The 25,404-nt window shown below is 34.1% G+C and overlaps 2 protein-coding genes across 2 annotated transcripts; one reads left to right on the forward strand and one right to left on the reverse strand.

The window, feature by feature from the left end:
* Positions 1-309: 309 nt before the first annotated feature.
* LOC129903262 (22.7 kDa class IV heat shock protein-like) lies at positions 310-1,291 on the reverse strand. The gene has a single exon (XM_055978769.1). The coding sequence runs from the start codon at positions 1,061-1,063 to the stop codon at positions 476-478; it is 588 nt and encodes a 195-aa protein (XP_055834744.1). The 5' UTR covers positions 1,064-1,291; the 3' UTR covers positions 310-475.
* Positions 1,292-19,892: 18,601 nt separating this feature from the next.
* LOC129903626 (uncharacterized) lies at positions 19,893-24,454 on the forward strand. The gene is made up of 3 exons (XM_055979177.1): positions 19,893-20,014; positions 20,111-20,412; positions 24,390-24,454. The coding sequence occupies exons 1-3, from the start codon at positions 19,893-19,895 to the stop codon at positions 24,452-24,454; spliced, it is 489 nt and encodes a 162-aa protein (XP_055835152.1).
* The last annotated feature ends 950 nt before the right edge of the window (positions 24,455-25,404 follow it).

Genomic DNA, 25,404 nt, shown 5'->3' on the forward strand with positions numbered 1-25,404 from the left:
ATATAAGCTTTTCAAAAATAACAATAAAAATAACAATAACAATAACATACTTAATAAAATTCCACAAATTCTACAAAAAGCAATGCTGGATAGCCTCAATTCAATTTTTTAATATTTTTAACTTAAAATCAAAATCAAATCGATTAAACTTCGATTTGATTCAATTTTCCGTGAAAACCCATAATTTGAACTAATCTATTAAAGGGATCAATCCCATAATTTGAACTAATCTATTAAAGGGATCAATCGGAGAAGGATCAGAAAAACTCAAATTAAAATTATATATATATATATATATATATATATATATATAAAATTACGATTACATTTAGCATTCCTTCATCATCACATATCACATATACCAAACATAGGCCGGTCACATTACCCCCGTTGTTACATGCTCTCTCTCTATATATATATAAACACGAAATTAAAGCAGCAGATTATGAACCGAAAACAGAATAATCCATCAAAATCAGAGCTCTTCTCTAACGGCGGAAGAAGAGGAGTCGTCTTTCCCTTCAATAGCGACAACTTTAGGACCCTTAATTCTATCAGGAGACAACTTAGCAAAAGAAATAGTGAGCACCCCATTCTCAAGCTTAGCTTTCAGTGTATCAATATCAGCATTCTCAGGCAGACGGAACTGTCTCCAGAACTTGTCGTAACTCCTTTCAGCACAATGCCAATGATTCTTGTCATCATTTATCTCTTCTTCTTTCTTCCTCTCTCCGCTCACTCTCAACACCCTGTTCTCTTCAATCTCTATCTTTATATCCTCTTTCTTCAATCCTGGCACGTCTACAGTTATCACATGCCCCTCTCCCGTCTCTTTCCAGTCCACTTTCGCTACTGAAAGTGGCAGATTCTCCCTGTTTTCTAATCCAAATGGTATTTGTTCTAACACTCTGAATGGATCAAGAAATGTACTAGCAGGACTGCTGCCCATCATTTGGTCTAAGATTAATGGTAAAAGTGATGAGCCATCTGCGCCTAGTGGTGACACCTGTAAAATGCAACCAACTGAAATGATGAGCAATGCCAATTTGCTAATCATCCTCATTCTATGTACCTTAAATCTTGATGATCTTCTTTAGTGTTTTATAATTTGTTAATTTGTTAATTGAGATGAAGTTGGGGGTTCGATGGTGCAGTATATATATATATAAAGAGAAACAAAAGGGTGTAGGGTTTAAGAATCTTGAAAGTTCGGAAAATATTGGGAGATTTCTTAGAATGGGCAAAACTGCAAGAAACTTCCAACACTTTACAAGTAAATGGAAATAACTACACCATTCCAGATGTTTCTTACTTTCTTTACATGTGTCTACAAAAATATTTAACTAATCACCCAAATACAAACACATAATTTAGGCATTCATATTTCCCCCAAAGGAAAAAAAGATAATTAGGGCGGTCATCCGTTCATTTTAATTATAAAAAAATAATTTTTTGATATATATATTTATATATATTTGGTGTATATTAATATATATTCAGTACATATTTTATGTATAGAATATGTTATAATGTATATTTAGTATATAGCTCAGATATAAATAATCTATATTGTATAGTTAGTATATATTTTCTATGAATTTTTGACAAGGTATATTGTATAGTCATCGTATATTTTCTATGGTTTTTAGTTATTTTTATGTAAATAAAACATGACTATATTTATTGTAAACTAATTAGTTTATTGTATATATTTGAAATTATTGCAAAAGAAAATACTCCATGCTTCAATTTATTTATATAAAAATATCAGAGGCGGATCCAGAATTTTGAATCTCCGAGTGCTACATTATTTTGAACACTAATCTATGGCAAAAACTCCAACATAGAGTAAGAAAATACTTAATATTTATTAGCAAATTTGCATACAAAATTTAGACTTGTTCTATTGGTTTAATTAATATTTTATCTATTTATTCACAATTATTTTTATAATAAATCCGCTAACAATGTCTTGCATAGGAAAAAAGGTTTTAAGAAAGTATAACCCGCAAAAAGGATTGAACTTGCATTCCTACGGTGGTAAACTTGAGCTTTAACTACTGACACTACAAGACTTATTAATTTTAAGAGTGCCACGTATTTATACTTTCTTTATAAAATAAATATACAAATACAGTAAAACCTCGATAAAGTAATATTCACTAAAGTAATAATCTCGCTAAATGAATATTTTTCTCTGATCCCGACTTGGGCCAGTTATATTAAAATAATATTCTCACTAAATGAATTAGATAATAATTAAAAATAAAGTATTAAAGATTCAGAAAAAATATAAAGTAATAATTACTAGAATACATCAAGAATTTATATATATTTAATCAGTCAATAATATTAGACCAATAATTATTCTTTTTAAAATATGATTGTATATTTGATTATTTTTTCTTCCACCAAAACCAAAATTAATCTCATCCTTAACTTTTTGAGGAGCAAATACAATTATCTGAATATTTTGTTCGTGTTGTACCAAATAGTTTGACAATGTAGTCATTGCTTGAAATGCCTCCTTTGACCATACATGTGAGACAATGTTATTATCATCTTGTTCAGGATCATTCTCATCATCATTATTCATTACATATTGAATAATAAATATGCAAAGACTACATTTATTAATTTTCTAGATTTAAATTTTTGAAATTCTTAATTCAAATATTTTTTTTCTTTCTTATGACTAATACTGCAAAATACTCTCTAAAATAATAAATATTTATTTATTAATAAATAAATATTTTATGTATTTATCGATAAACTAATAATCTCGACAAATAAATATTTTTTTCGATTCCAAATATATACATTTATAGAAGTTTTACTGTATATATGTATATACAGATTTTTAACCGAAATCAGGGGTGGCGCCACCCCTAAAATTGAGTTCCGAGGACGTTTTAGATAAAATAGAAAATATGTAATTGTCAGTGAAGTAATGTTTTGGGAAAACAATAGTTTTTAGTTCTTGTATTATTATTCCATTATTTGTATTTTAGTTTTTGTGATATTTGGCCATATACATTTGACCTTCACTTAAGCAATATATGTGTTTTTGGTCCTTTGACTAACGAAATCCAAACAAAATAACGAAGTGTTTACTCTAAAGGGTGATTCTGTATTTCCACTCCCACTCTCAATGCCTATATATATACACACACAAATTGTCTTTTATTTTTTCAAGATTGAGACATTTACAAGAATAATTTTTTGTTTTATCTAAAAATCTTTTGTTGAAAATTTCATTTTTTTTTAAAACTTGGATTCTATTTTATAGAAATTTTTATAAAGTGATTGCATGGAGTTTTAAAGCTAACCATATATATTGTTTGATGATAATCTTGAAACTGTTGGATAAAATCATTTTCAAGTAATAAATCAGTTTCTAGTTTATCATAAGCATATAGATTTTTTATAGAAACAATTTTTGATCCCAAAATTATTTCTACATTTTTCTTGTAATGTGTCAGCACTTCTCTATCACCTATAATATTGATAACAGAAGCATTAATATTGTTAGTATTCCAATTCTTTATTAGGAAAGTTTTTGCTAAACTAGTTTCAGAACATTTCTTGAGAGAAAATTTGCAAAAACATTGTCAGATCCTTTAATATTTTCTATTTTGAAAGAATAAAATAACAATAGTACCTGTCATCTATGTAATCTTCTATATTGTGGTTCAAAAGGGAGTTTATTGAATATCAAACCTGATACCTGTGGGTTGTCAGTTCTAATAACAATTTTTTTTGGTAATAGGAATGCCGAAAATTTTCTAATTCCTCTAACAATTGCTAAGAGTTCTTTTTCATTGGTGGAATATTTAACTTTAGCTTCATTGAAAGTTTCGCTTGTGTATCTACAGATTTCGTTTAGGTCTGTTTGCAATAATGCTCCCCAATGATAATAGGAGTGACCTCCAAGGTTAGTTTTATATTTTTACGTATTTTTACCATTTTACCTCTTTCTCTAACTTTTTTATAGCTCTTATGTGATGTCTGGATATGTGGCACGCTCCCCAAAGTATTCAATTGAGTTTTGAGGTGGTTTGACCCTTTTTGAAGCTTAAGACTTGAAATAGTTGACTTTAGTTAACATCCAGAGATTCGGGCATTGTATTAGAATTCTAACGGTTCCATCAACTCCGGAAGGTCCATTTTGGTCTAGGAGGAAGATTGGTTTGGGTTTTGGAGTATTTATTTTGAGTTTGTACGATTTGTCATTTTAACTTTAAAGTTTGGGACAAATTTAACTTCGGTCAACATTTTGAGTAAACGAGCTCAGGTGAAATTTCTTTCTGAACGGTTAGCTACGAAATGCCAAGTTTGATCTGGAATGACCTTTAGTTCGGTTCCTGAGGTGATCGGAATGAGTGTTAGGCCGTTTGTGTGATTTATGTGTTTCCTTTGGAAATCTTTGACTTTTCGTCAACTTTTCATCGAAACGACCTCCGTTGAAAAATTCATCGATTTCGTTGAGTCCAAAATGCCATTTTCAGTAGGGTAATATAGTTCACTTGTGTCAATGGAATTCCGAACGAGTTTCGAGCCCCCATCAAAGGACTTTTGCCCCTTGGTGAAATGCACTAGCACAGCTGCTGGTGCACCTCTAATTTACTCTCAGCATTCGCGAGCCCTTGGCCGCGTTCGCGGAGGTCAAGTTGATTATACTCCGTATTCGCGAAGGCCAATAGGGGTCCTGGTAGTGTGGTCTTTTAAGATCCATTTCCAGCCATTTTCTCTCATTTCCAACATATCAAAAACTCAATTTTTGGGAGAAAATCTTGATCATTTTTGATAATTCTTATTCTGGTGTTACGACTCAATTTCTCAGGTCATGATGACACCTACTATAACCTACCAGTAGGTAAGCCAATCCGTCAACCCATAACTCCAAGCAATGGGTTTGAGGGAAGAAGCTAAACAAGAGTGGCGAATTATAAATATAGGTAGGAAGAATAAGCGGAAGTAAACCAAAATATGATATAAACAACTAAAGATCCCTCCCAAAACCTGAAAGTCACAAGTATAGAGCTGCTACAATATAAAAGAGGAGTACAAGTCCCGAAAGTGGACCAAAAATATATACAACAACTGAATAGTCTCAAAAGGCAAAAGACGAGCCATCCATACTGAAGGAGACTAAAATTATCCAAAAACTCCAAGTGCTCACCCTAGTCTCCGAAGCTGACTACAACAGGCTCAATTTATCCACGGCGGTAGCTGGTGCTCGGTCCTGCATCACAAAAGTAGATGCAAAGTGTAGTATGAGTACCAAGATAATAAGTACCCGTAGGCATCATAGGTCGACTGAGCAGAAAAGGTAGAAATAATATGAAAAAGAGGAATAAGCCTAAATAGGAATAGACATAAGCATCAAAAGGGAAAAGAGTTCTATCTATGAGAACTATAGCTAACTATACCCAACTGAGCCCCCATAAGCCCAGCCGAGACACTTGTGCACAAATTAAATAAAAACCCGAACGAACCCCCAAAAATTCATTGAGTACATAGAATAGCTACAACTACCAAGGCTAGGAACCGAAACTTTGTGATGTCAAAAACTGAAGAACTGTAACATTTCCAAAGCCCAAAATCTCCATGAGTCAACGAACTAGGGGTGCCTTAGGGGTCGATACCAGGACTAGAACACAGATGCTCGCCCGAATGTTCAAAGTAGCCCAGGTCACGACTGAGTACCCAGGTGCTTTCCATAATATATCGGTATAGTCGAGTCTGAGATTTGATACCCAAATGGTCACCGTAAAACATCAATATGATTGAGGCTAGGATGGGGTACCTGGATGCTCGTCAACTAGCAAGTCGGTAGTGGCTGCGATTAGGTACCCGGATGCTCTCCGATAATTTTGAACGGAGGCTAGGACTGGGTACCCATATGCTCAGAGATAATTTATCCCATGATGACAAATATTCTCCTTCCCAACTAGAATACAACAATACCGAAAATATTTTCCCAAATGAGTCAACGGATATACCTTCAAAATATCAACCAAAGCTAAAGTTAACGATCACGAAATTTAGTGTTGCCAATGCATCACGAAAGTCACGATTATACCAATTTATGGATGAGGGTATTTTTAAGAGCAAGTGTAACGCCTAGCTAAGGCCAAATTACTAGACACTAGCCCGCTTCATCATTCTATAAGGATCTAAGTCCTCCGGAGCGACGCCAGGGAATCTAAAACAAATTTACATCCTATACTAAGGCCAACATACTCCACAGTATCAACAACATGCTCATTCAAATCTCCTTATAACATTAACGAATAATGACAAGATACACATGCTTCTAAATACCCAAAAAATCGGATAACAAGCCTAAAACATGAATTCTAACACCTGAGATATACAATTAAACTAACCAACCAAAATTCCAACTATATCAACATGGTTTCACACATTTCATCTCAATCTAAAGAAAGGTAAATCGTAGCCTACATATAGGCTAAATACACGTGCTTCAAATCACTGTGCTAGGGTTTTTCCCTTTCGAACAGCCTTAGAACCTGCCATGCTGTCAAAAACAAAACCACGACATCGATATGGTCATTTAGACACTAATTTTATAATTTTTGAAAATAGACCAATTTCAGGGTCTATAACGAAAATTATGGGACCCGCATACAAAATTCAGGATTTAACCCAAAAATAGGTTTCAAGCGTCACCCCAAGCTCACAATTCAGATTTATAACACAATTTGGGGTGGAAAGATAATGCAAGACGATCAAATAATTAATTCCCAAAACATGAATAAATAAAGAAGCCATTGCTGAGCTTGATGCAAATGGCTAAAATATCATATTCTTTATATGATTATCAATTAAATAAAAAATTATTTTATGTATCAATCCTTATATCTCCAACAACTGGTGGAGTGACTACTAGTTTTGGTAAGTACCAAGAGGACATATAGGTGGGTTTGGTCGAGTAACATAGTTAGTTACCAAAGAGAATCCTAGTAGCAATCTAAAGTCCCAAACTATGTTTTCCTCATAGATTGCCTTCATGGCTTAGCTAGTGGATCAACATATACCTCACAAAGTAAAAGTTGTTTCTCATGGAGTCTACCTTGGCAAGTAGCGATCTCTCTTCTCGATGTGGGAGTTACATCAAATTTCATGTTAGAGATCGCATGGTCTTAAGATGTTTGTTAAAGGTCTTATCCCACATTCACATTATATACAACGATGAAAACTTTATTATGAAATTATGATGCTTGACCTTAGTTTATATGATATTTGAAATGCTTTAAGTTAGTTCATTCTTATTATGTTGGTCATGAATATTATGTCATATTGTTTATGTTCGTGTACTTGGTTATGTTGGATCAGTTTGTGGGTTTTGACCTAGAGTGGGTCCCTTCTAAATTTATAGATGTCTTTGTTCTATGGTATGTCCTCTTATGATGATGATCGTATGACTATGAATACCTTCGAAGTGTTCTATCAATGATTCGAGGTCCAACACACTTCTTTTAGTTGTGGTTCGAGGCTTGAGCATATATTGGTTATCTAGCCACAATTTTAGTCTAGGCATACTTCTATTATTTGCCTTTGAGTCTTGACATCTTGTCTCTATTAGGTTTTGTGGGGTGCCTTCATCGCAGTTCGAGTCGGCGCCAGTTATTTTGGTTCTGAATCATACTTAGTCTTATTGGGTGGGAGTGTACCTTTTGGGCTTATGGGGATCAAATTGGTTAGTTAGCTGATTTACCTTATCATTCTATTCCTGTTAGGTTATCAAGGAGCATAGTTAGATTCTTTTCATTGGTACTATATTTGTGACCCTTAGTTACTATTTAATTGCTCTCTTTTCATTATGTAATTTCTTTCCTAGCTCAGTCAACATATGATGCCTACTAGGTACTTATTGTTTTGATACTCATGCAACTCTATATATTTATTTTTCTTGATGTAGATCCCAGCACTAGCCGACAATATTGATCTTGCATATAGATGATAGGACATCCGGAGATGCACGGTGAGATGATGGTGTGCTAGTTTGACTTATGTCCATATGTATATAGTTTTTGGATGGTATTTTGTATTTGAGACAAGTTTGTACTTATTTTGTTTAGTTTGGAACTTCTATTCATTTTGTAGTAGCTTTGTACATTTGTCTACCTGGTAGTGGGATTGGATCATGTATGTCACGACCCAAGCCTAGGGCCTAGATGCAACATGACAAATCAGACACCTAGAGGAACCACACCAAAACCTATTAGCATTCGTTTAGGTTTTCATAGGTAATGACATTCAATAACAATAAGAGGAAATAGAAAAGGAAAATGGTACTAAGGGAAACATCATAGAGAAAGAGTCGTTACGAAATTCAAAACATTATCCATTTGTGTCCAAACATACGTCTACTTCATTGATATCATTTCATCATTCTTTCATTTCATAAGACTCTCCTTGATCATAGACATTTCTTTTATAAACATTCATTTTGGATTCAAAGCTTTCAACTCAAACTTCATTGAAACATAGTGAAACTAGGTGGGTTCTATTCAATCAACTTTCAAATCATTTATATAAATGCTAGAATGCATGAGGGTAATGGATTACATCAATTAAAACATCTTAAACAACCCACCAATAGACTTTACAAGCTCCTTTTCATTTCTTCATATAAACACCTTCAATACCTCAAAGCTTTTATGCAATTAAGAGCAAATACAAATTAAGACAGGTATAAAAACTTCAAATGCTGAATAACTTATACATTTGGAAATGATGACTTGAAACCTCACAGAATTCATTGTTTAAAATTGAGTTGCTAGGTTTAGGAAAATAATTATGTTACATGGTTGGAAGTACCTGTGAATGAGACCCACATACATTGGGGAATAAAGCTCTAATGCAGCTTGGAGAATGAAGACTTGAAGAATCTTGATGTGGAACCCTAGACTTGGAAGATGAAAGCCTTGTAAGAACTTTGAGAGGAAGGAATTTTGTTTTCTAGTCTAAGTTTGAGAATGAGGGTTTGGAATAACTTAGAGTCCTTATATGGGGTCAATTCAGTGATTAAATTGACCACCCTTTGATATTAAAATTGTAACACCCCCTAAAAACGTTGTATATGGTATTCCAATTCTTGATGAAAATGATATTGCTTTTGTATTTTAGGCATAACTTTTCATAGGTTGGTATAAATTAGGTGATTCAAATTTTTTAATAACCCCAACATCATTATGCACAACTTTTTAGAAATCATATCTTAAGATTCGGAGGCTAAGTAGGTCAAATAAATTAATCCTTGCAAGACCTGGTGTTATGACCAAATGAAGTATTTGTAGAAGAAAATTCGTATCTCACTATAGATTACTCCAAAAAAGTTGATTCTTAAACGATATGAAAGAAGACTTCAAGAGCTACAATTTAATAGAAGACATTAGATCCTAACTAGGAAGTCATCTTCTTCAAACGTAGCTCCAAAAAAGAATATTCCGTAAATAAGAATATTAATCTCACCAACCATGGAATATCTAGATCCATTTGATATCACCCATGACATCAATAGTCTTGATTTGACATCATCCATGACATCACAATCCTCCAATAAATTTTAATATTTTTCTTTATAATTATTTTAATTATTGTTAGGTCCCTTCTTCACATCTATTAATACCCACCTTATTTCATAATTTTGTATATCAAGCTTTCTCAAGCAACTATTATCTCTATACACTTCTTTACTCATTCTAAAAATATAGTTTTAGTTTTTAGTAGTGTACAAATACTATTCCGATGATTCATATTTTCTGGATAGTATATAAAATGTTCCGGCGAGAAGAAAATGCTAGGATTCAAGAATGTTCAATAAGTCTTTCGATTCTTAGTAAACTTTGGATTCCAGGTATGTAATGCTTCAATGAGAATATTCCTTCCAGTCTCATGCCTAAATTATTTTGATTATATGATAAATTATATTTATTTTATTTAAGCTTTACTCTAAGATATGTGGGTATTGATTTATGGATCCTTTTATCCATGAACCCAGATGAATTATCAAAGTCTTCTATTTAATTCAAGTATCAAACTTTATGACTTTTCATATCACGATTTCAAATGCATAGATTATTAAGTACTTAAAGTTTAGTTACCTATCTTATATTAGCATATGTAAGGATTTAATGAGATTATTCCTTCCACTCTCATGACTAAAATATTTTAATTATATGATAAATTATATTTATTTTCTTTAAGCTTTCCTCTAAGGTATGTGGATATTGATTCATGGATCCTTTCATCCATGAGGCCCAAATGAATTATTAAAATCTTCTATTCAATTCAAGTATAATGTTTTATGGGTTTTTATATCATGAATCGAAATGCATAGATTATTAGGTATTTGGAGTTTAATTACCTATCTTATATTAGCATATGTAAGGCTTCAATGAGAGTATTCCTTCCACTCTCATGCCTAAAATATTTTGATTATATGATAAATTATGTTTATTTTTTTTAAACATTACTCTAAGATATGTGAGTATCGATTCATGGATCCTTTCATCCATGAACCCAGATGAATTATCAAAGTCTTCTATTTAATTCGAGTATCAAACTTTAAGGGTTTTCATATCACTATTTCAAATGCATAGATTATTAAGTATTTAAAGTTTAATTACCTATCTTATATTAGCATATGTAAGGCTTTAATGAGATTATTCCTTCCACTCTCATGACTAAAATATTTTAATTATATGATAAATTATGTTTATTTTCTTTAAGCTTTCCTCTAAGGTATGTGGGTATTGATTCATGGATCCTTTCATCCATGAGGTCTAAATGAATTATTAAAGTATTTTATTTAATTCAAGTATAAAACTTTATTAGTTTTCATATCATGATTCCAAATGCATAGATTATTAAGTATTTGAAGTTTAATTACCTATCTTATATTAGCGTATGTAAGGCTACAATGAGAGTATTCCTTCCACTCTCATGCCTAAAGTAATATGATAAATTATGTTTATTTTCTTTAAGCTTTACTCTAAGGTATGTGGGTATTGATTCATGGATAATTTCATTCATGAAGCCCAAATGAATTACCAAAGACTTCTATTTAATTCAAGTATCAAACTTTATGGGTTTTCATATCATGATTCCAAATGCACAGATTATTAAGTATTTGAAGTTTAATTACTTATCTTATATTAGCGTACGTAAGGGTTCAATGAGAGTATATGATAAATTATATATTTATCATGCCTAAGTTATTTTGATTATATGATAAATTATATTTATTTTTTTAAGGTTTACTTTAAGGTATGTTGGTATTGATTCATGGATCCTTGAATCCAGGAAGTCCAAATGAATTATCAAAGTCTTCTATTTAATTCATACATAAAACTTTATGGGTTTCCATATCATGATTCCAAATGCATATATTATTAAGTATTTGAAGTTTAATTACCTATTTTATATTAGCATATGTAAGGCTTCGATGATAGTATTTCTTCCACTCTCATGCCTAAAGTTATATGATAAATTATGTTTATTTTCTTTAAGCTTTACTCTAAGTTATGTTGGTGTTTATCCATGGCTTGTTTCACCGATGTAGTCCAAAACTCTTTCCACTTAATCTCTTGATTTCAAATAAGATTTTTTTATGGGTAATTATTATTTCTACTTAATAGCATGAATCATGGTTAAACTAATGATTATTGATCTATTTTGATGCTAAATGATTTCATATGTATGGAATGATGGTTTGCAAATATTTTCTCTATTTAGCTCTTTAAAGGTTCTTGAAATTCATGGTGGGCTGTTTAAAGAATGATTTTTAATTAATAGATTTCAAAGTATTTATGCGTATTCATTTAAATACATATTTGAAAGTTGAAGTGATTTGAACTCACCTAGTTTCACTTTATTTTCAATGAATTTTGACTTGAAAGCTTTGACTCCAAAGGAATATTTATGAAAGCAATGTCTATAATTAAAAAGGAGTCTTATGAAATAAAAGAATAATGAAATGATATGAATGATGGATTCTTAATGGAATAAGGAAAATTCTTGCATATTTGAATAACCAAATATTTTAATAAGCTGTTCCACCGAATATGATGTTTTGAATTCTCAATCTATATGCTATGGATATTTTGAAGTATTAAACTATTCTATGGGATTGACTTAGCACCGAATGGGGCATTGAGGTGGGATTAGGTAAGGAAATCCTAGTAGCAACCCCTTGTCTCATTAACTATGTGCCAACATAGGAGCCCTTGTAGTTTTAGGCTAATGGATCTATGATAGCCCTTAAAGTTAAAGAATGAATATAAAGTTGACGGAGTTCTACCTTAGGTAAGTAGACTCCCCGTCCAACATAGGCGGTTATGTTGGATTCTATATAATAGCTCGCATGGTCTTAAATATCGGTTATGATCATCTTCCCACATATATATGATTTAAATGTTATCTACTTAATTACTCATGCATGCATTCACTCATGTATTTTACCTTGTGAATGTCTTAATATTTTTATCATGTTGGATCTCTAGATATTTAGTACATTCAAAGTACTAACACATACTACTTTTTCAACATGATATTACCATGTAGGGACCCGTGCTCCTTCTCATTTTCAACTACGTGGCTAGTTGAGATTTTGTTTGAAGGCTACTTTTGGTGAGTTCCCATATTGTGGTCCAGTGGCATGGAGAGATCTACCGGCGGCGGTGAAGCCATTCCGGCAGCCTTCATAATGTTACCGTTGGAAGTTGATTAGCCGTTATTGAGTAGTGGAAGATGATAGCCATTGAGAGAGATTGGTAGTTGTTCCTTGTGTGTGATGTAGCATTGATTTGAGTTTGAGTTTGAGTTTTAAGCTCCTTAAACTGAATTCTTGAGATATCTATATAAACTTTATTGAGTTCTTGTATATAATTGAATATACTTTGATGATTTTCATGAGTTGAGTTCTTGAGATGTGTGTTCATGTTTTTTCATTCACATGAACCATAGTTGAGTTTAACATTAACTATTTTATGCATTGTTTTGGGTTTAAAGAATGATATAGTTCATCTTTAAATTGAGGAAAAGGTTTGAGCATGAGTTGAGTTTTGAGAAATCTCTTAATTATTATTTTGAGCATGAGTATTATTGAGTATAAATGAGTCAAGTGTTAAAACACTTAAACATCTATTTTGAGATTGAGTTGAGAAGTCAAATTGTACTTTTAAATGCATTTATTTAGTTGAGAACATATCTATTTTAAAAAAAAGAGATGAGTTGAGAAGAATTGAGTTTTGAGCTAAGTCCAAAAGAGACTAAATGAGTTAATTGAGTAAATACACTCACTTGAGATATGAGCATAGTAAATTTATTTTGGGAGTAGTATTGATGACCGATTTGGTTAAGAGTATAGAACAACTCAAACCCTGTAAATTATGTAGCCAACATAGGATAGTATCGTACAAGTCATTCGGGAAACTCTTCACAGTCCTAAAAGAGAACTTTTATTGGATCCATGAGATGAGTTGTGTCGCTTACCCTAGTAAGGTATTGGATGGTTGGGAAATGACAACAGATTTTTGTATCATCACTTGTAGAGAAATTCCTCTAGAGTAAAATATTATATTTTTATATTCTTAGTTGCATTTACTTATTCATATCATTTAACATATTATTTTACATATATCACATGCTTTATTGAGTTGAGTTATTTTCAAGTTGAGTTCCTTGAGTTAAGTTGAGTAAGTTTCTCTTTAGCTATTTTACATATTGTACATTCTCGGCCGAGACCCAATCTCATACATTTTTTTTGAAAACATGGACTTGTACCATAACACAGATATCTCATGTAGGAGATGGATAAGTCTATTTATTTAGTTCTACAGTTCTACATTCTTTGCGCTTATTCTTAGTATACATACTCAGTTAGCTTTAGATAAATAGATATTTAGATCTATGGGAAAACGTCAATGGCTGCTAGTTTATTTGGCAAAAAAATAGAGTACATTATCAATAATTAATTAATCAGTTGAACATTCGAGAGAAAAAATGTCAATATCCCAACAAAAATCATTAAAACATAGATAAATCATCATTAACTTTATCATGAAAATAGTCATTAGAATAGCTCATTAACTTTAGGGATTCATCAGAATCCATAACTTTGGTGAGAATTGTCGTTATCACCATCTTAAACATGATTGTGTGAGAACTGTACTTATCACACCATAATCATTTTCTTGGATCATAATTGCTCATCTTCATAAATTTCACCATTAATCATCAATCTCAACTTTATTTATAAAAGCTTTCTTTTGAAATCGTTGAACTCATATTCAACTCATGTAAAAATCTTTATAGTCATGATTGAAAATTGCTTTAAGCATGGACATTCATAATTTAACTTGAAATCATGCAATTCATATAGAAACATACTTAAAATCATCATTGATAAAATCTAAAAAGGAAATTAAAATAACCCAAAGCAATTTATAAAAACTGGGTTAATAGACAATTGAAATTCATGAGATTTTGAGTAAAATATTGGGACTCCATGGATGAAAGGAACCTATTGATCAATATCCACATATCTTTATTAAATCAATATGAAATTGTAGAAGAACCTTGGTGGAGTTGAAACAATAGATTGAAATTTGAAGGAAACCTTGAGAGAATCCTTTGGTCTCGCCTTAGGAGAAATTCGGTGAATGAATTAGAATAGAGGGAATTTTGATGAGTTGAACTTATATAGACTTTAAACATGACCATAAAAGTGTCTAGGTTCATTGAAAAAAACTTGGAAAAAGATATGAATACCCTTTATTAAAACTCGAATTTTAATCTACGACTAGGTTTCTACTGGTCATTCTTAAGTCTATGACTCATAGACTTGAGTCATCAATGCTAGCCTAAGAAAGGTATGGTTTTAGGGCCTCTGAAGTTGATTTTACAAGTTATTGTTCGGAATCATCATCATGGTTACGAGTCATCCACTCCACTCGTCATGCAGGTCTGAGAAATATGCAAATTAAAGGTCTCTGAACTTTGCTTATGAGTCGTGGCTATGACTTGTTATTTTGTCTACAAGTCATACACTTCACTCGTCCTATAGGTCCTTGAAAACCTACAGAACTGAGCCTCAGATGGTTTGTTATGAGTCATCTTTATGACTCATCAGCAAGATGACAACTCGTCCTGTTGAGTCGTAGGACTCTTCTGAGTCTTGATCCTAAGCAAATACAAGAACTCCCCTTATGACTTATTTCTATGAGTCGTCGAAACCTCTACGAATTGTAGAATGAGTCGTACTACCGAACCTAGTCAATATTTTGAGGAATTTCCCCTTGGTTCCAACTTTCTAACTTGAGGGTCTTATAGGTTCCCTTACAGCTAAATTGGCCATCGTTTATGCAATGCTAGGTCCGCTAGTAGAGGCCATCCCTATGTTGACAAGACAAGATAAAAAGGCTCCCTGGACTCATAAGCGACCCCCGCTTAAGTGGTGCCAAGGCCACTTAGGTGGCTACACCTATATCAGGCACCAACAATTTAAGCTGAGTCCCAATGGACTCCACTCGGGATTTCTTGAAATATTCGTGCACACAAATGTACTATGATACTCCACCAAATTTATTATTCCATACTCTGCGGAGATGTAAAAACTTCCAACGAGGTCGTCATGATAAAAAGTGGGTCCCATACCCAAAGATCTATTTTATCCGTAGCCATGAGGTTGCAAAATGAGTCTAGAAGCCTTGGGACCCAAACCAAAGATTCTTCTAGATCAAACTTGAGATTCTAAAGCTAACAAAACTATAAATTTCACATTCTGAGTATGGTTTTCTAAAGTCCTAACCTAAGTCAACCATTTAAACTCAAAAACTCCAAAACATAGAAACTTATATAAAACTAAACGAACGACCAGACGACTAAACTGCCTGTCCCATCAAGTCATAAATTACTTGGGTTTGCTATAAGAAAGCTCTAAATGTCAAAAATATTTAGATATGGAGAAAATGACCTAGTAGGTCATTACATATAGAAATAATGTCTTGAAAGAAAAATATTTATGTCCGATGAAAAATGGTTCCAAATGATTTTTGATAGATCATACTAATGATAAATAAATATTTATGTTCGGAGGAAAATAGTTTTTGATAGGTTATATGTGCATTCAAGCTTATACTAAATATCATTTAAATATGTGCTACTAGGTCAATATTATTATAACTTTTTATAGAAAATGACCATAGGTCATCAACTCATCAAGGTTTGATGAAACACCACAAAATATAGTAAAACATAACAAATTCACCTTTCATGTATTATAAAACTCATCAACTAAGTCCCAACTTAGGTTTCACAATATAAATTCATTCCTCTATCTCTTCTATTCCATTAATATGCCCAAACCATAAAATGCTTTTCACTATAAGTAATTACCCATGTCAAATCTGCAAGAGAAAGTCATAACTTACATCAAAGTATGAGAAAATGAACCACAAACCCTCTCATGATTTCTTTCCCTTTTGGAACAATCTCAAAAATCTCCCTCTCTATAAATGTCATGCTATTCTTGAGAATATGAATCAACTAATACTTATATTTAAATATAAATGTACAAATAAAACAAAAGGTCTAAATATCAACTCCAATAATGGTAATGGAGAACACAACAATAAAGGCAAGAAGAGAGTCCAATATTATGAGTTTATTTTTCATGAAATAACTCTGTCCAATTTTTTCTCAAACACTTGGAGTACGTAAGACCCCAAAAATTTTGAAAGTCCTAAACCAAGGAACAAAAAATGAAAATGCAGAGAAATGCAGAAAACTAGCACCTGGTATTGACTAATGATGGCCATCACGGGTCGTGGTACGCACCACGCCTCATGGTGAGCCACCGTGGTGGAGGTTCTGAGACCCAAAACTATAGGGAAGGGACCATGATAAGGGACCATGGACCATGGTGAGCACCACAGGTCGTGAAGCCTTTCATGGTGACCCCTCTCCAAAGCCCCCAAGAAATATTCCAAGGCAAGGACGACAGACGACCACTATAGGCTGTGGAACTCTTAATGGATCGTGGTATGATCTATGGTGGTCACTTCTGCAGGCCTCCCTCCTGCAGGACCTGCACTATGGCTAAGGTTTATGGGTCGTTATGCTCTCCACGGACCATGAAGGTCTCCATGGAGGAAGTTTAGAGACTCTCTCTGCAGACTTCCAAAATCTTTTCCCTAAGTCCTTTATCACGGGACACGACCACAGGCCGTGGTGAGCACCACGGACTGTGAAGGGTCCTCATAAAGGTGAGTTTATTAAATTTAAAAAAGGGTCATTTTGTTTCTTTCATGTGTTATAAAACAAAGTAAGGTCACTTTGAGGACTGAATTGAACTATGTAAAGGCCCTATACTCTCAAAAGCCCTCACTTCTCACACTTACACTCAAACACTAGATTATCTTCTCTCAAGTTCTCCCAAGGTTTCAAGAAAAACTGGGTTTCAAGAAAAGTTCGAGTTTCATCCCAAGAGTTTCAAGCCTCCACTTTCAATTTGCATTAAAGGTTATTTCCCCAAGGTATCTAGGGCTCATTGAGCCCAAGTAATTTCTAATCTCAATATTTCAAATTTTAAATGATGAAATCTTATAGGGTTTTACATGATGATTCCAAATTCATAGGTTATTATCTATTTAAAGTTTATTTACCTATATTGGTATATATCAAAGATCCTTATATTAAGGTATGAAAGTAGCTTTAAAGTGTATTGGTGGGTTATTTTAAGATGCATTAATTGATGTATTTCCATTACCCTCATGCATACTAGCATTGTTTTAAATATTTTTAAAGGATGAATGAAACACACACACCTAGTTTCATTATATTGAAATGAAGTTGAATTGAAAGTTTTGACCCCAAAATAAAAGTTTATGAAAGAAAATATTTATGATTAAAGGGAGTCTTATGAAATGAAAGAATGGATTCTACCCAAAGATGTTGAAATAACTTCTTAGCCAAAGAATGGATTCTATGTGATAAGGATAATTCTCACATATTTGAATAAAATGAAAAGTTTTAATGAGCTATTCTACCAAATGATGATTTGATGTCTAAAGTTATATGAATAATTATGTTATTATGATATATAAATGTTATTCCATGGGATTTGACTGGGTACCAAATGTAGCATGTAGATGGTGACTTGACCTTAGGGGTCCTTAAGTAAAGTCTTATATTGCATTAACTATGCACCAACATAGGAGCTGTTGTAGTCTTAGGCTAGTAGATCCACAAAAGCCCTTAAAGTTAAAGTTAAAGAAATGATTAAAGTTGTTGGAGCTCTGTTGGGAAAGTAGTCTCCCCGTGCCAACGTAGGGGGTTATGTTGGATTCTATGTAATACCTCGCATAGTCTTAAATGTCAGTTATGGTCATCTCCCCACAAATGAAGGTTTCAAATATTATTACATGATTGATTATGCATTCATTACACCATGTTTCACTATTCGCAAATGTTCTAATATTTCTTACATGTTCGTGCATTCCTACATACTTAGTACATACAAAGTACTAACACATACTCTTTTTCCTACATGATATCACTATGTAGGGACTGACGTTGCTCCACACTGTCCTCTACGTGACTAGTTGATTATGTTTAAGGCCAACTTTGTTGGTGAGTTCCTATGTTCTGGGAATAATATCCTTTCTCTTTCTAGATTGTTTATGTAAAGTCTTTTGGGATACTTATCATACTTCTCATTTCTATTTATTATGAGGTAGAGCTAGGGACATGTCTTAGCCCTTGCCAAATCTAAAGTAGTAGAAGTATTTTTGGACAAATATATGATGCTTTCGATGTTGCTTATGACTTTTGTGCTATATTATTTCCCTTAGTCCCATTATCCCCTGTTTATTCTACTTATTATTAAACATCATTATCTATGAAAATCTAAATGAATGCTAAAAGGCTTGGGTGAGGTACCTCTGGGTGTCTCATTCTCCATGTCATGTCTAGTCCTTAGTCTCAAAACTTGACAAACTTGGTATCAAATCTTGAGGTTGTTGAATGATTCTCAGAGTCCAACATATCGCATTGAATAGGTTCTTATTCATGATTGTAAAGTGTTCCGAAACTATGAATAGGAGACTATGGAACGTTTAGGAAAGTTTTCACTTCTTTTAAATTCATGTTGTTTCCTAGAGTGTCCTAAGACTTCCTCTAACTAATGCCTCATTTTATTTCTTCTAGATCATGCTTCTAAGAAGAGTACCTCTACCTAGAGCAAGGGTTGTTGATGACCAAGCTCCTTTGGTTCCCACAGCTCTACATCATGAGGAAGGAGTAACATATGTGGAATTTCACAATATTATCATATCGTTGTCTCAAGACGTAGCCAACCAAAATAACCAAGGCATTTTTACTCCTCCTCAAGTGCCTACACTATCTTTTAGGATTCGAGACTTTAAGATAATGAATCCACCCGAGTTTAATCGTTCCAAGGTAGATGAGGACCCTATGGATTTTATTGAAGAGGTCAACCGTATAGTGGCTATCATGGGTGTGCCTCCACCTGAGAAAAGAGAGCTAGTAGACTATCAACTCAAAGGAGTAAAAAGGGTTTGGTATGAGCAATGGGTCATCGAAAGGGGTGAGGACATGGAGCCTATAGAATGGGAATAATTCAAAGGAGCTTTCTGGACCGCTTCTTTCCTTTGGAGCAAAAGGAGGCCAAGATTTAAGAGTTCATTAACCTTCGCCAAGGGAGTATGAGTGTGAGGGAGTATTCACTCAAATTTAATAAATTGTCTAAGTATACTCCTCTCAAGGTCTCTAATCCAAGGAAAAGGATGAGCAAGTTCATTTCCGATGTTTTTAGCTTGTTATCTAAAGAGTACAAAATGGCCATGTTAGTCAATGAGATGGACATCTCCCTACTCATGACATATGCGGAACAAATCGAGAATGAGAAGTTGAGGGAGAGGTCAAGAGGATTTAAGAAGGCTAGATTTGATGGTGGAAGGTTCAATCCTCAAAGATCCAGTTATTTTAGTAATGGCAAGGGCTATGTTAGCAAATGATTCTTCGGGAAAGGTTCCACTAATACTCTTCATCCAAGGTTCAACAAGGACAAGGGTACTAACCCGATGGTTCAAATAGAGAATGTTGGTGCTCAAACTTTCCCTATTTGCAAAAAGTATGGGAGAACGCATAAAGGAGAATGCTTAGCAGTATCCAATGCATGCTTCAAGTGTGGAAATCCAGGCCACCATATTAGGGATTGTAGAGGTAGTAATGGTCTTAGGCCTCAAGACCAAATTGCTCAGGGTCAACAAGCTCAAAGAGGTGGCCAACGCACCAACTGCTTTTACTCCTTGCATGGGAGACAAGGGGTTAAGCAAGCACCCAATATTGTTACTGGTATGTTAAAGGTCTTTGCTTTTCACATATATACATTGTTAGATTTGGGTACAAACTTGTTGTTTGTTATGCTATTCATAGCTAATAGGTTTGATGTGTTAACAAAAATATTAGTAGAGACTTATTTGGTATCTACCCTCATTGGTGAGTTCGTTGGTGAGTTCGTTGTTGCTGAAAAGGTGTATAAGAGTTATCGCGTGTCTATCATACACAAAGTCATTCCTTGTGATCTTATAGAGCTTGGTATGGTAGATTTTAATGTCATCCCTTGGATGGATTGGTTGCATGCATCGTATGCCTTTATAAATTTTAGTATTCATCAAGTCAAGTTTTAATTCCCAAATGAGTCTATTCTACAATGGAATGTCATGATTTGTTAGTGAAGGGTAGGTTCATTTCTTATCTAAAGGCCCAAAAGATGATTGCTAAGGGTTGCATCTATCAAATAGTGAGGGTTAGGTATATCGACTACAAAAGTCCTTCTATTGAGTCGGTCCCCGTAGTCAATGAGTTTATCGATGTCTTTCTCAATGATCTTCCTAATGTTTCTCTTGAAAAGGAAGTTGATTTTGGTATCGACCTTCTCCCAAATACCCAATGTATCTCTATTTCTACTTACCAAATGGCCCTGGTGGAGTTAAAGGAGTTGAAGGAACAATTGAAAGATTTATTGGAGAAGGGGTTCATAAGGCCAAGTATTTCACCATGGGGTGCTCTCACGTTGTTTGTGAGAAAGAAGGATGGGTTGCTTCGAATATGAATAGACTATCAACAATAAAACAAGATGAAAGTTAAGATTAAATACCCAATCCCTAGGATAGATAATATTTTTGATCAATTGCAAGGAGAAAGATATTTCTCCAAGATCGATCATCATTCCAATTATCATCAACTAAGGGTAAGGGAGTGTGACATTTATAAGACGGCATTTCAAACTAGGTATGGTCACTTTGAATTTTTAATGATGTTATTTGGGTTGATGAATTCACTGATGGTGTTCATGGACTTAATGAATAGGGTGTTCAAACCCTACCTTGATATATTTGTGGTGACTTTTATTGATGACCTCTTGATTTACTCTTGAGGTGAGGAAGAACATAAGAATCACTAAAAGGTTGTGCTTCAAACCTGGAGGGATAGGCAATTGTTTGCCAAATTTAGTAAGTACGATTTTTTGTTGAAAGAGGTGGCGATTCATAGTCACATAGTATCTGGTGATGTGATCAAGATTGATCCTAAGAAAATAGAGGCCGTCAAGAATTGGCCTAGACCATTGTCTCATTCGGACATTAGTGGAGTTTTGGGTCTAGCCGGGTATTATAGGAGATTCATTGAAGGGTTCTCTTCCATCTCATCTCTAATGACAAAATTGACCCAAAAAAGCAAAATTCACATGGATGAATGAGTGTTAAAAGAGTTTTCATACTTTGAAAGATTGACTTACCGCCGCTCCTATCTTGACTTTATTGGAAGGGTTAGAAGGGTTTGTAGTTTATTGTGATACTTCAAAGATTGGGTTGGTCTGTGTCTTAATGCAAAATGGCAAGGTTATAGTCAATGCTTCTAGGCAACTGAAAGTGCATGAACGTAACTACCCTACCATGATCTTTAGTTAGAGACATTGTATTTGCTCTAAATATTTGGTGGTATTACCTCTATGGCGTACATGTGGATGTGTTCACCAACCACAAAAGTCTCCAATATGTGTTCTCTCAAAAAGACCTCAATCTAAGTAAAAGGAGGTGGCTAGAAATCCTCAAATACTATGTTATGAGTGTGCATTACCATCCGAGTAAGGCTAATGTTGTTGCCAATATAAATAGTAGAGTGTTTATGGGAAGTATTGCCTATGTGGAGGAAGGTAAGAGAGAGTTGGTGAAAGATATTCATCGCTTGTTTAAATTACGGGTGAATTTGAGTCATTCCAATGATTGTGGTATGTTTGTTCATAATGGGTCCTAATCATATTTGATGGTAGATGTTAAGTTAAAATAAGACCTTGATGCGAGTTCTGTAGAGTTTAAAAGTTGGTGAAAGAAAAAAAAGTAGAGGTATTTTCTTAAGGGGGAGATGGGGTACTTTACTATCAAGGCCGATTATGTGTTCTGGATGTGGATGTCCTAAGGAGTTTGATTTTGAAGGAGGGTCACAATTCTTTGTACTCTATTCATCCTGGTTCAACGAGAATGTACTGAGATTTAAAGGAGCTCTATTGGTGGAATGGCATAAAGAATGGCATAGCAAAGTTTAGGGTTGATTGTCCAAATTACAACCAAGTTAAGGCTGAACATCAAAGGCCGGGTGGCTTCACCCAAGACATCGAAATTCCCGCATGGAGGTGGGAAGATGTGAATATGTATTTTGTAGTGGGTTTGCCTCCTACTCAAAAACTTCATGATTTGATTTGGATGATTTTTGATAAAATGATAGTGTCAGCCCATTTTCTACTAGTCAAGACATCTTATAGTGCCAAGGATTATGCTAAGTTGTATATTTGGGAGTTGGTAAATTTTCATAGTATGTCGTAATCGATTATTTTAAATTGTGGTACCTAATTCACATCTCACTTTTCAAAGAGGACTTGGTACCAAGGTGATGCTAAGCACCGTATTCCATCCTCAAACCGATGAGCAAGCCGAACGAACAATTCAAACACTAGAGGATATGTTAAGGGCTTGTGTGTTGGAGTTTAAAGGATGTTGGGATGATCACCTACTGCTTATCAAGTTTGCCTACAATAATAGCTACCACTCAACCATTGAGAGGGTACCGTTTGAGGCCTTGTATGGGAGATGATGTAAATCTCTGGTTGGTTGGTTTGAAGTAAGTGAGATGACCTTGTTAGGTCCTGATTTGGTGCTTGATGTTATGAAGAAGCTAAGAGTCATTAGGGAAAGGTTGAAGATGGCTTAAACTCGCAAAAGTCCTATTTCGATACTAAAAAAAGGGATATTGAGTTTAGTATGGATGATTGGGTATACTTGAAGGTTTCATGCATGAAGGGTGTAGTTCAGTTTGGTAAGAAAGAAGATTGAACCCTGGTATGTAAGGCCTTATAGAATCTTGAGACGTGTTTGCAAGGTTGCTTATGAGTTGGAATTGCCTTTGTCAATGACTATGGTTAATCCCATGTTTCATGTGTCAATGTTAAGAAAATGTGTGGGTGATCCAAAATCAATTGTTCCTCTAGAAATAGTGAATGTTGAAGAAAACTTGACCTATAAAAAGGTCCCAATTGAAATTTTATACTTGAAAGTTAAGAAATTGAGGAACAACGAAGTTGCATCCATTAAAGTTCTTTGGAGGAATCAACAAGTTGAAAGATCTACTTGGGAAGTTCAAGCGGATATGATGAATCAATACCCTTATCTTTTTCATTCTACTCAAGGTTAAGGTACTAAGTGATTTTTCCTCAAATGTTTAAGACTCTTATAATTCAGATTTCCTAAGTCTTCATATGCATGCATGTTCATGAAGTTGAATTTTAAAGTCATGTTTTATGCTAAGTTTAAGGTATCATGTTTTATTCATTTCAAGTGTCATTGTACTCATGTTGGGTTGTTAGTTCTCGCGCCATATAATTTTCTATGCTATTAATTCTCATTCGAGGACGGTTGTTCCCAAGAGGGAGATATTGCAAGACCCTAAAAATTTGGAAAGTCCTAAACTACGGAACTAAGAATGAAAGTGTAGAGAAATATAGAAAATTAGCAACCGGTATAGACCACAGAAGGACATCACTGGCCGTAGTACACACCACGCCTCATAGTGATCCACCATGGTGGAGGTTTTGAGACCCAACCCTACGGGGAAGGGACCATGAAAAGGGACCACGGACCATGGTGAGCACCACCGGCCGTGAAGCATTCCATGGTGACACCTCCCCAAAGTCCTCAAGAAACATTCCAAGGAAAGGACCATGGACAACTGGAGCTCTTCACGGATTGTGCTATGATCCGTGGTAGTCGCTTTTGCAGGCTGTCCTATAGGACCTGCACCACAGACAAGGTTCATGGGCCGTTATGCCCACCATGGACCATGAAGGTCTCCGTGGAGGAAGTTTAGAGACTCTCTCTGTAGACTTCCAAAATCTTTTCCCTAATTCCTTTATCATGGGACACCATCACGGGCTGTGGTAAGAACCAAGGACTAGAAGGGTCCCTATGAAGGTGAGTGTAGCCAGTTTAAAAAAGGGGCATTTTTGACCTTTCATGTGTTATGACACAAAGTGAGGTCATTTTGAGGACTTAAATGACCTATATAAAGGACCTAAAATCTCCAAATCCCTCATTTCTCAGACTTACACTCAAACACAAGATTCTTTCCTCTCAAGTTCTCCCAAGGTTTCAAGAAAAGCTAGGGTTTCAAGAAAAGTTAGAGTTTCATCCCAAGAGATTCAAGCCTCCACTTTCAAGTTTGCATTAAAGGTTATTTCCCCAAGGTATGTGGGTATCATTCATGGGTTCTTCTACCCATGGAGCCCAAGTGATCTCTAAACTCAGTATCTCAAATTTTAGATGATGAAATCTTATGAGTTTTTATATGATGATTCTGAATGCATAGGTTATTATCTATTTAGAGTTCATTTACCTATATTGGTATATATTGACTTTCAATTTCATGAAATGGATAATTTATCAAAGATCCTTATATGAAGGCATGAAATTAGCTTTAAAGTATATTGGTTGTTTGCTTTTATATGCTTTAATTGATGCATTTTCATTACCCTCATGCATTTTAGATTGTTTTAAATATATTTGAAGGATGAATAAAACGCACCCACCTAGTTTTATTATGCTAAAATGAAGTTGAATTGAAAGCTTTGACTCCAAAATTAAAGTTTATGAAAGCAAATATTTATGATTAAAGGGAGTCTTATGAAATGAAAGAATGATTGAATCATGTTGAAAGGGCTTTTTAGCCAAAGAATGAATTCTATGTGATAAGGATAATTCTCATATATTAGAATCAAATGAAAGGTTTTAATAAGAT

This window comes from Solanum dulcamara, chromosome 9, assembly GCF_947179165.1.
Source record: "Solanum dulcamara chromosome 9, daSolDulc1.2, whole genome shotgun sequence".
NCBI classification, from domain to species: domain Eukaryota; kingdom Viridiplantae; phylum Streptophyta; class Magnoliopsida; order Solanales; family Solanaceae; genus Solanum; species Solanum dulcamara.

Excerpts from the sequence above, each read along its gene's own strand:
- LOC129903626 (XM_055979177.1), top strand. The coding sequence starts at position 19,893 with ATGGCCATGTTAGTCAATGAGATGGACATCTCCCTACTCATGACATAT. Across the intron at positions 20,015-20,110 it reads GCTAGATTTGATGGTGGAAG|GTTCAACAAGGACAAGGGTA; the intron begins GTTCAATCCTCA and ends TCTTCATCCAAG. Across the intron at positions 20,413-24,389 it reads AGCACCCAATATTGTTACTG|GCTGTCCTATAGGACCTGCA; the intron begins GTATGTTAAAGG and ends TCGCTTTTGCAG.
- LOC129903262 (XM_055978769.1), bottom strand. The coding sequence starts at position 1,063 with ATGAGGATGATTAGCAAATTGGCATTGCTCATCATTTCAGTTGGTTGC.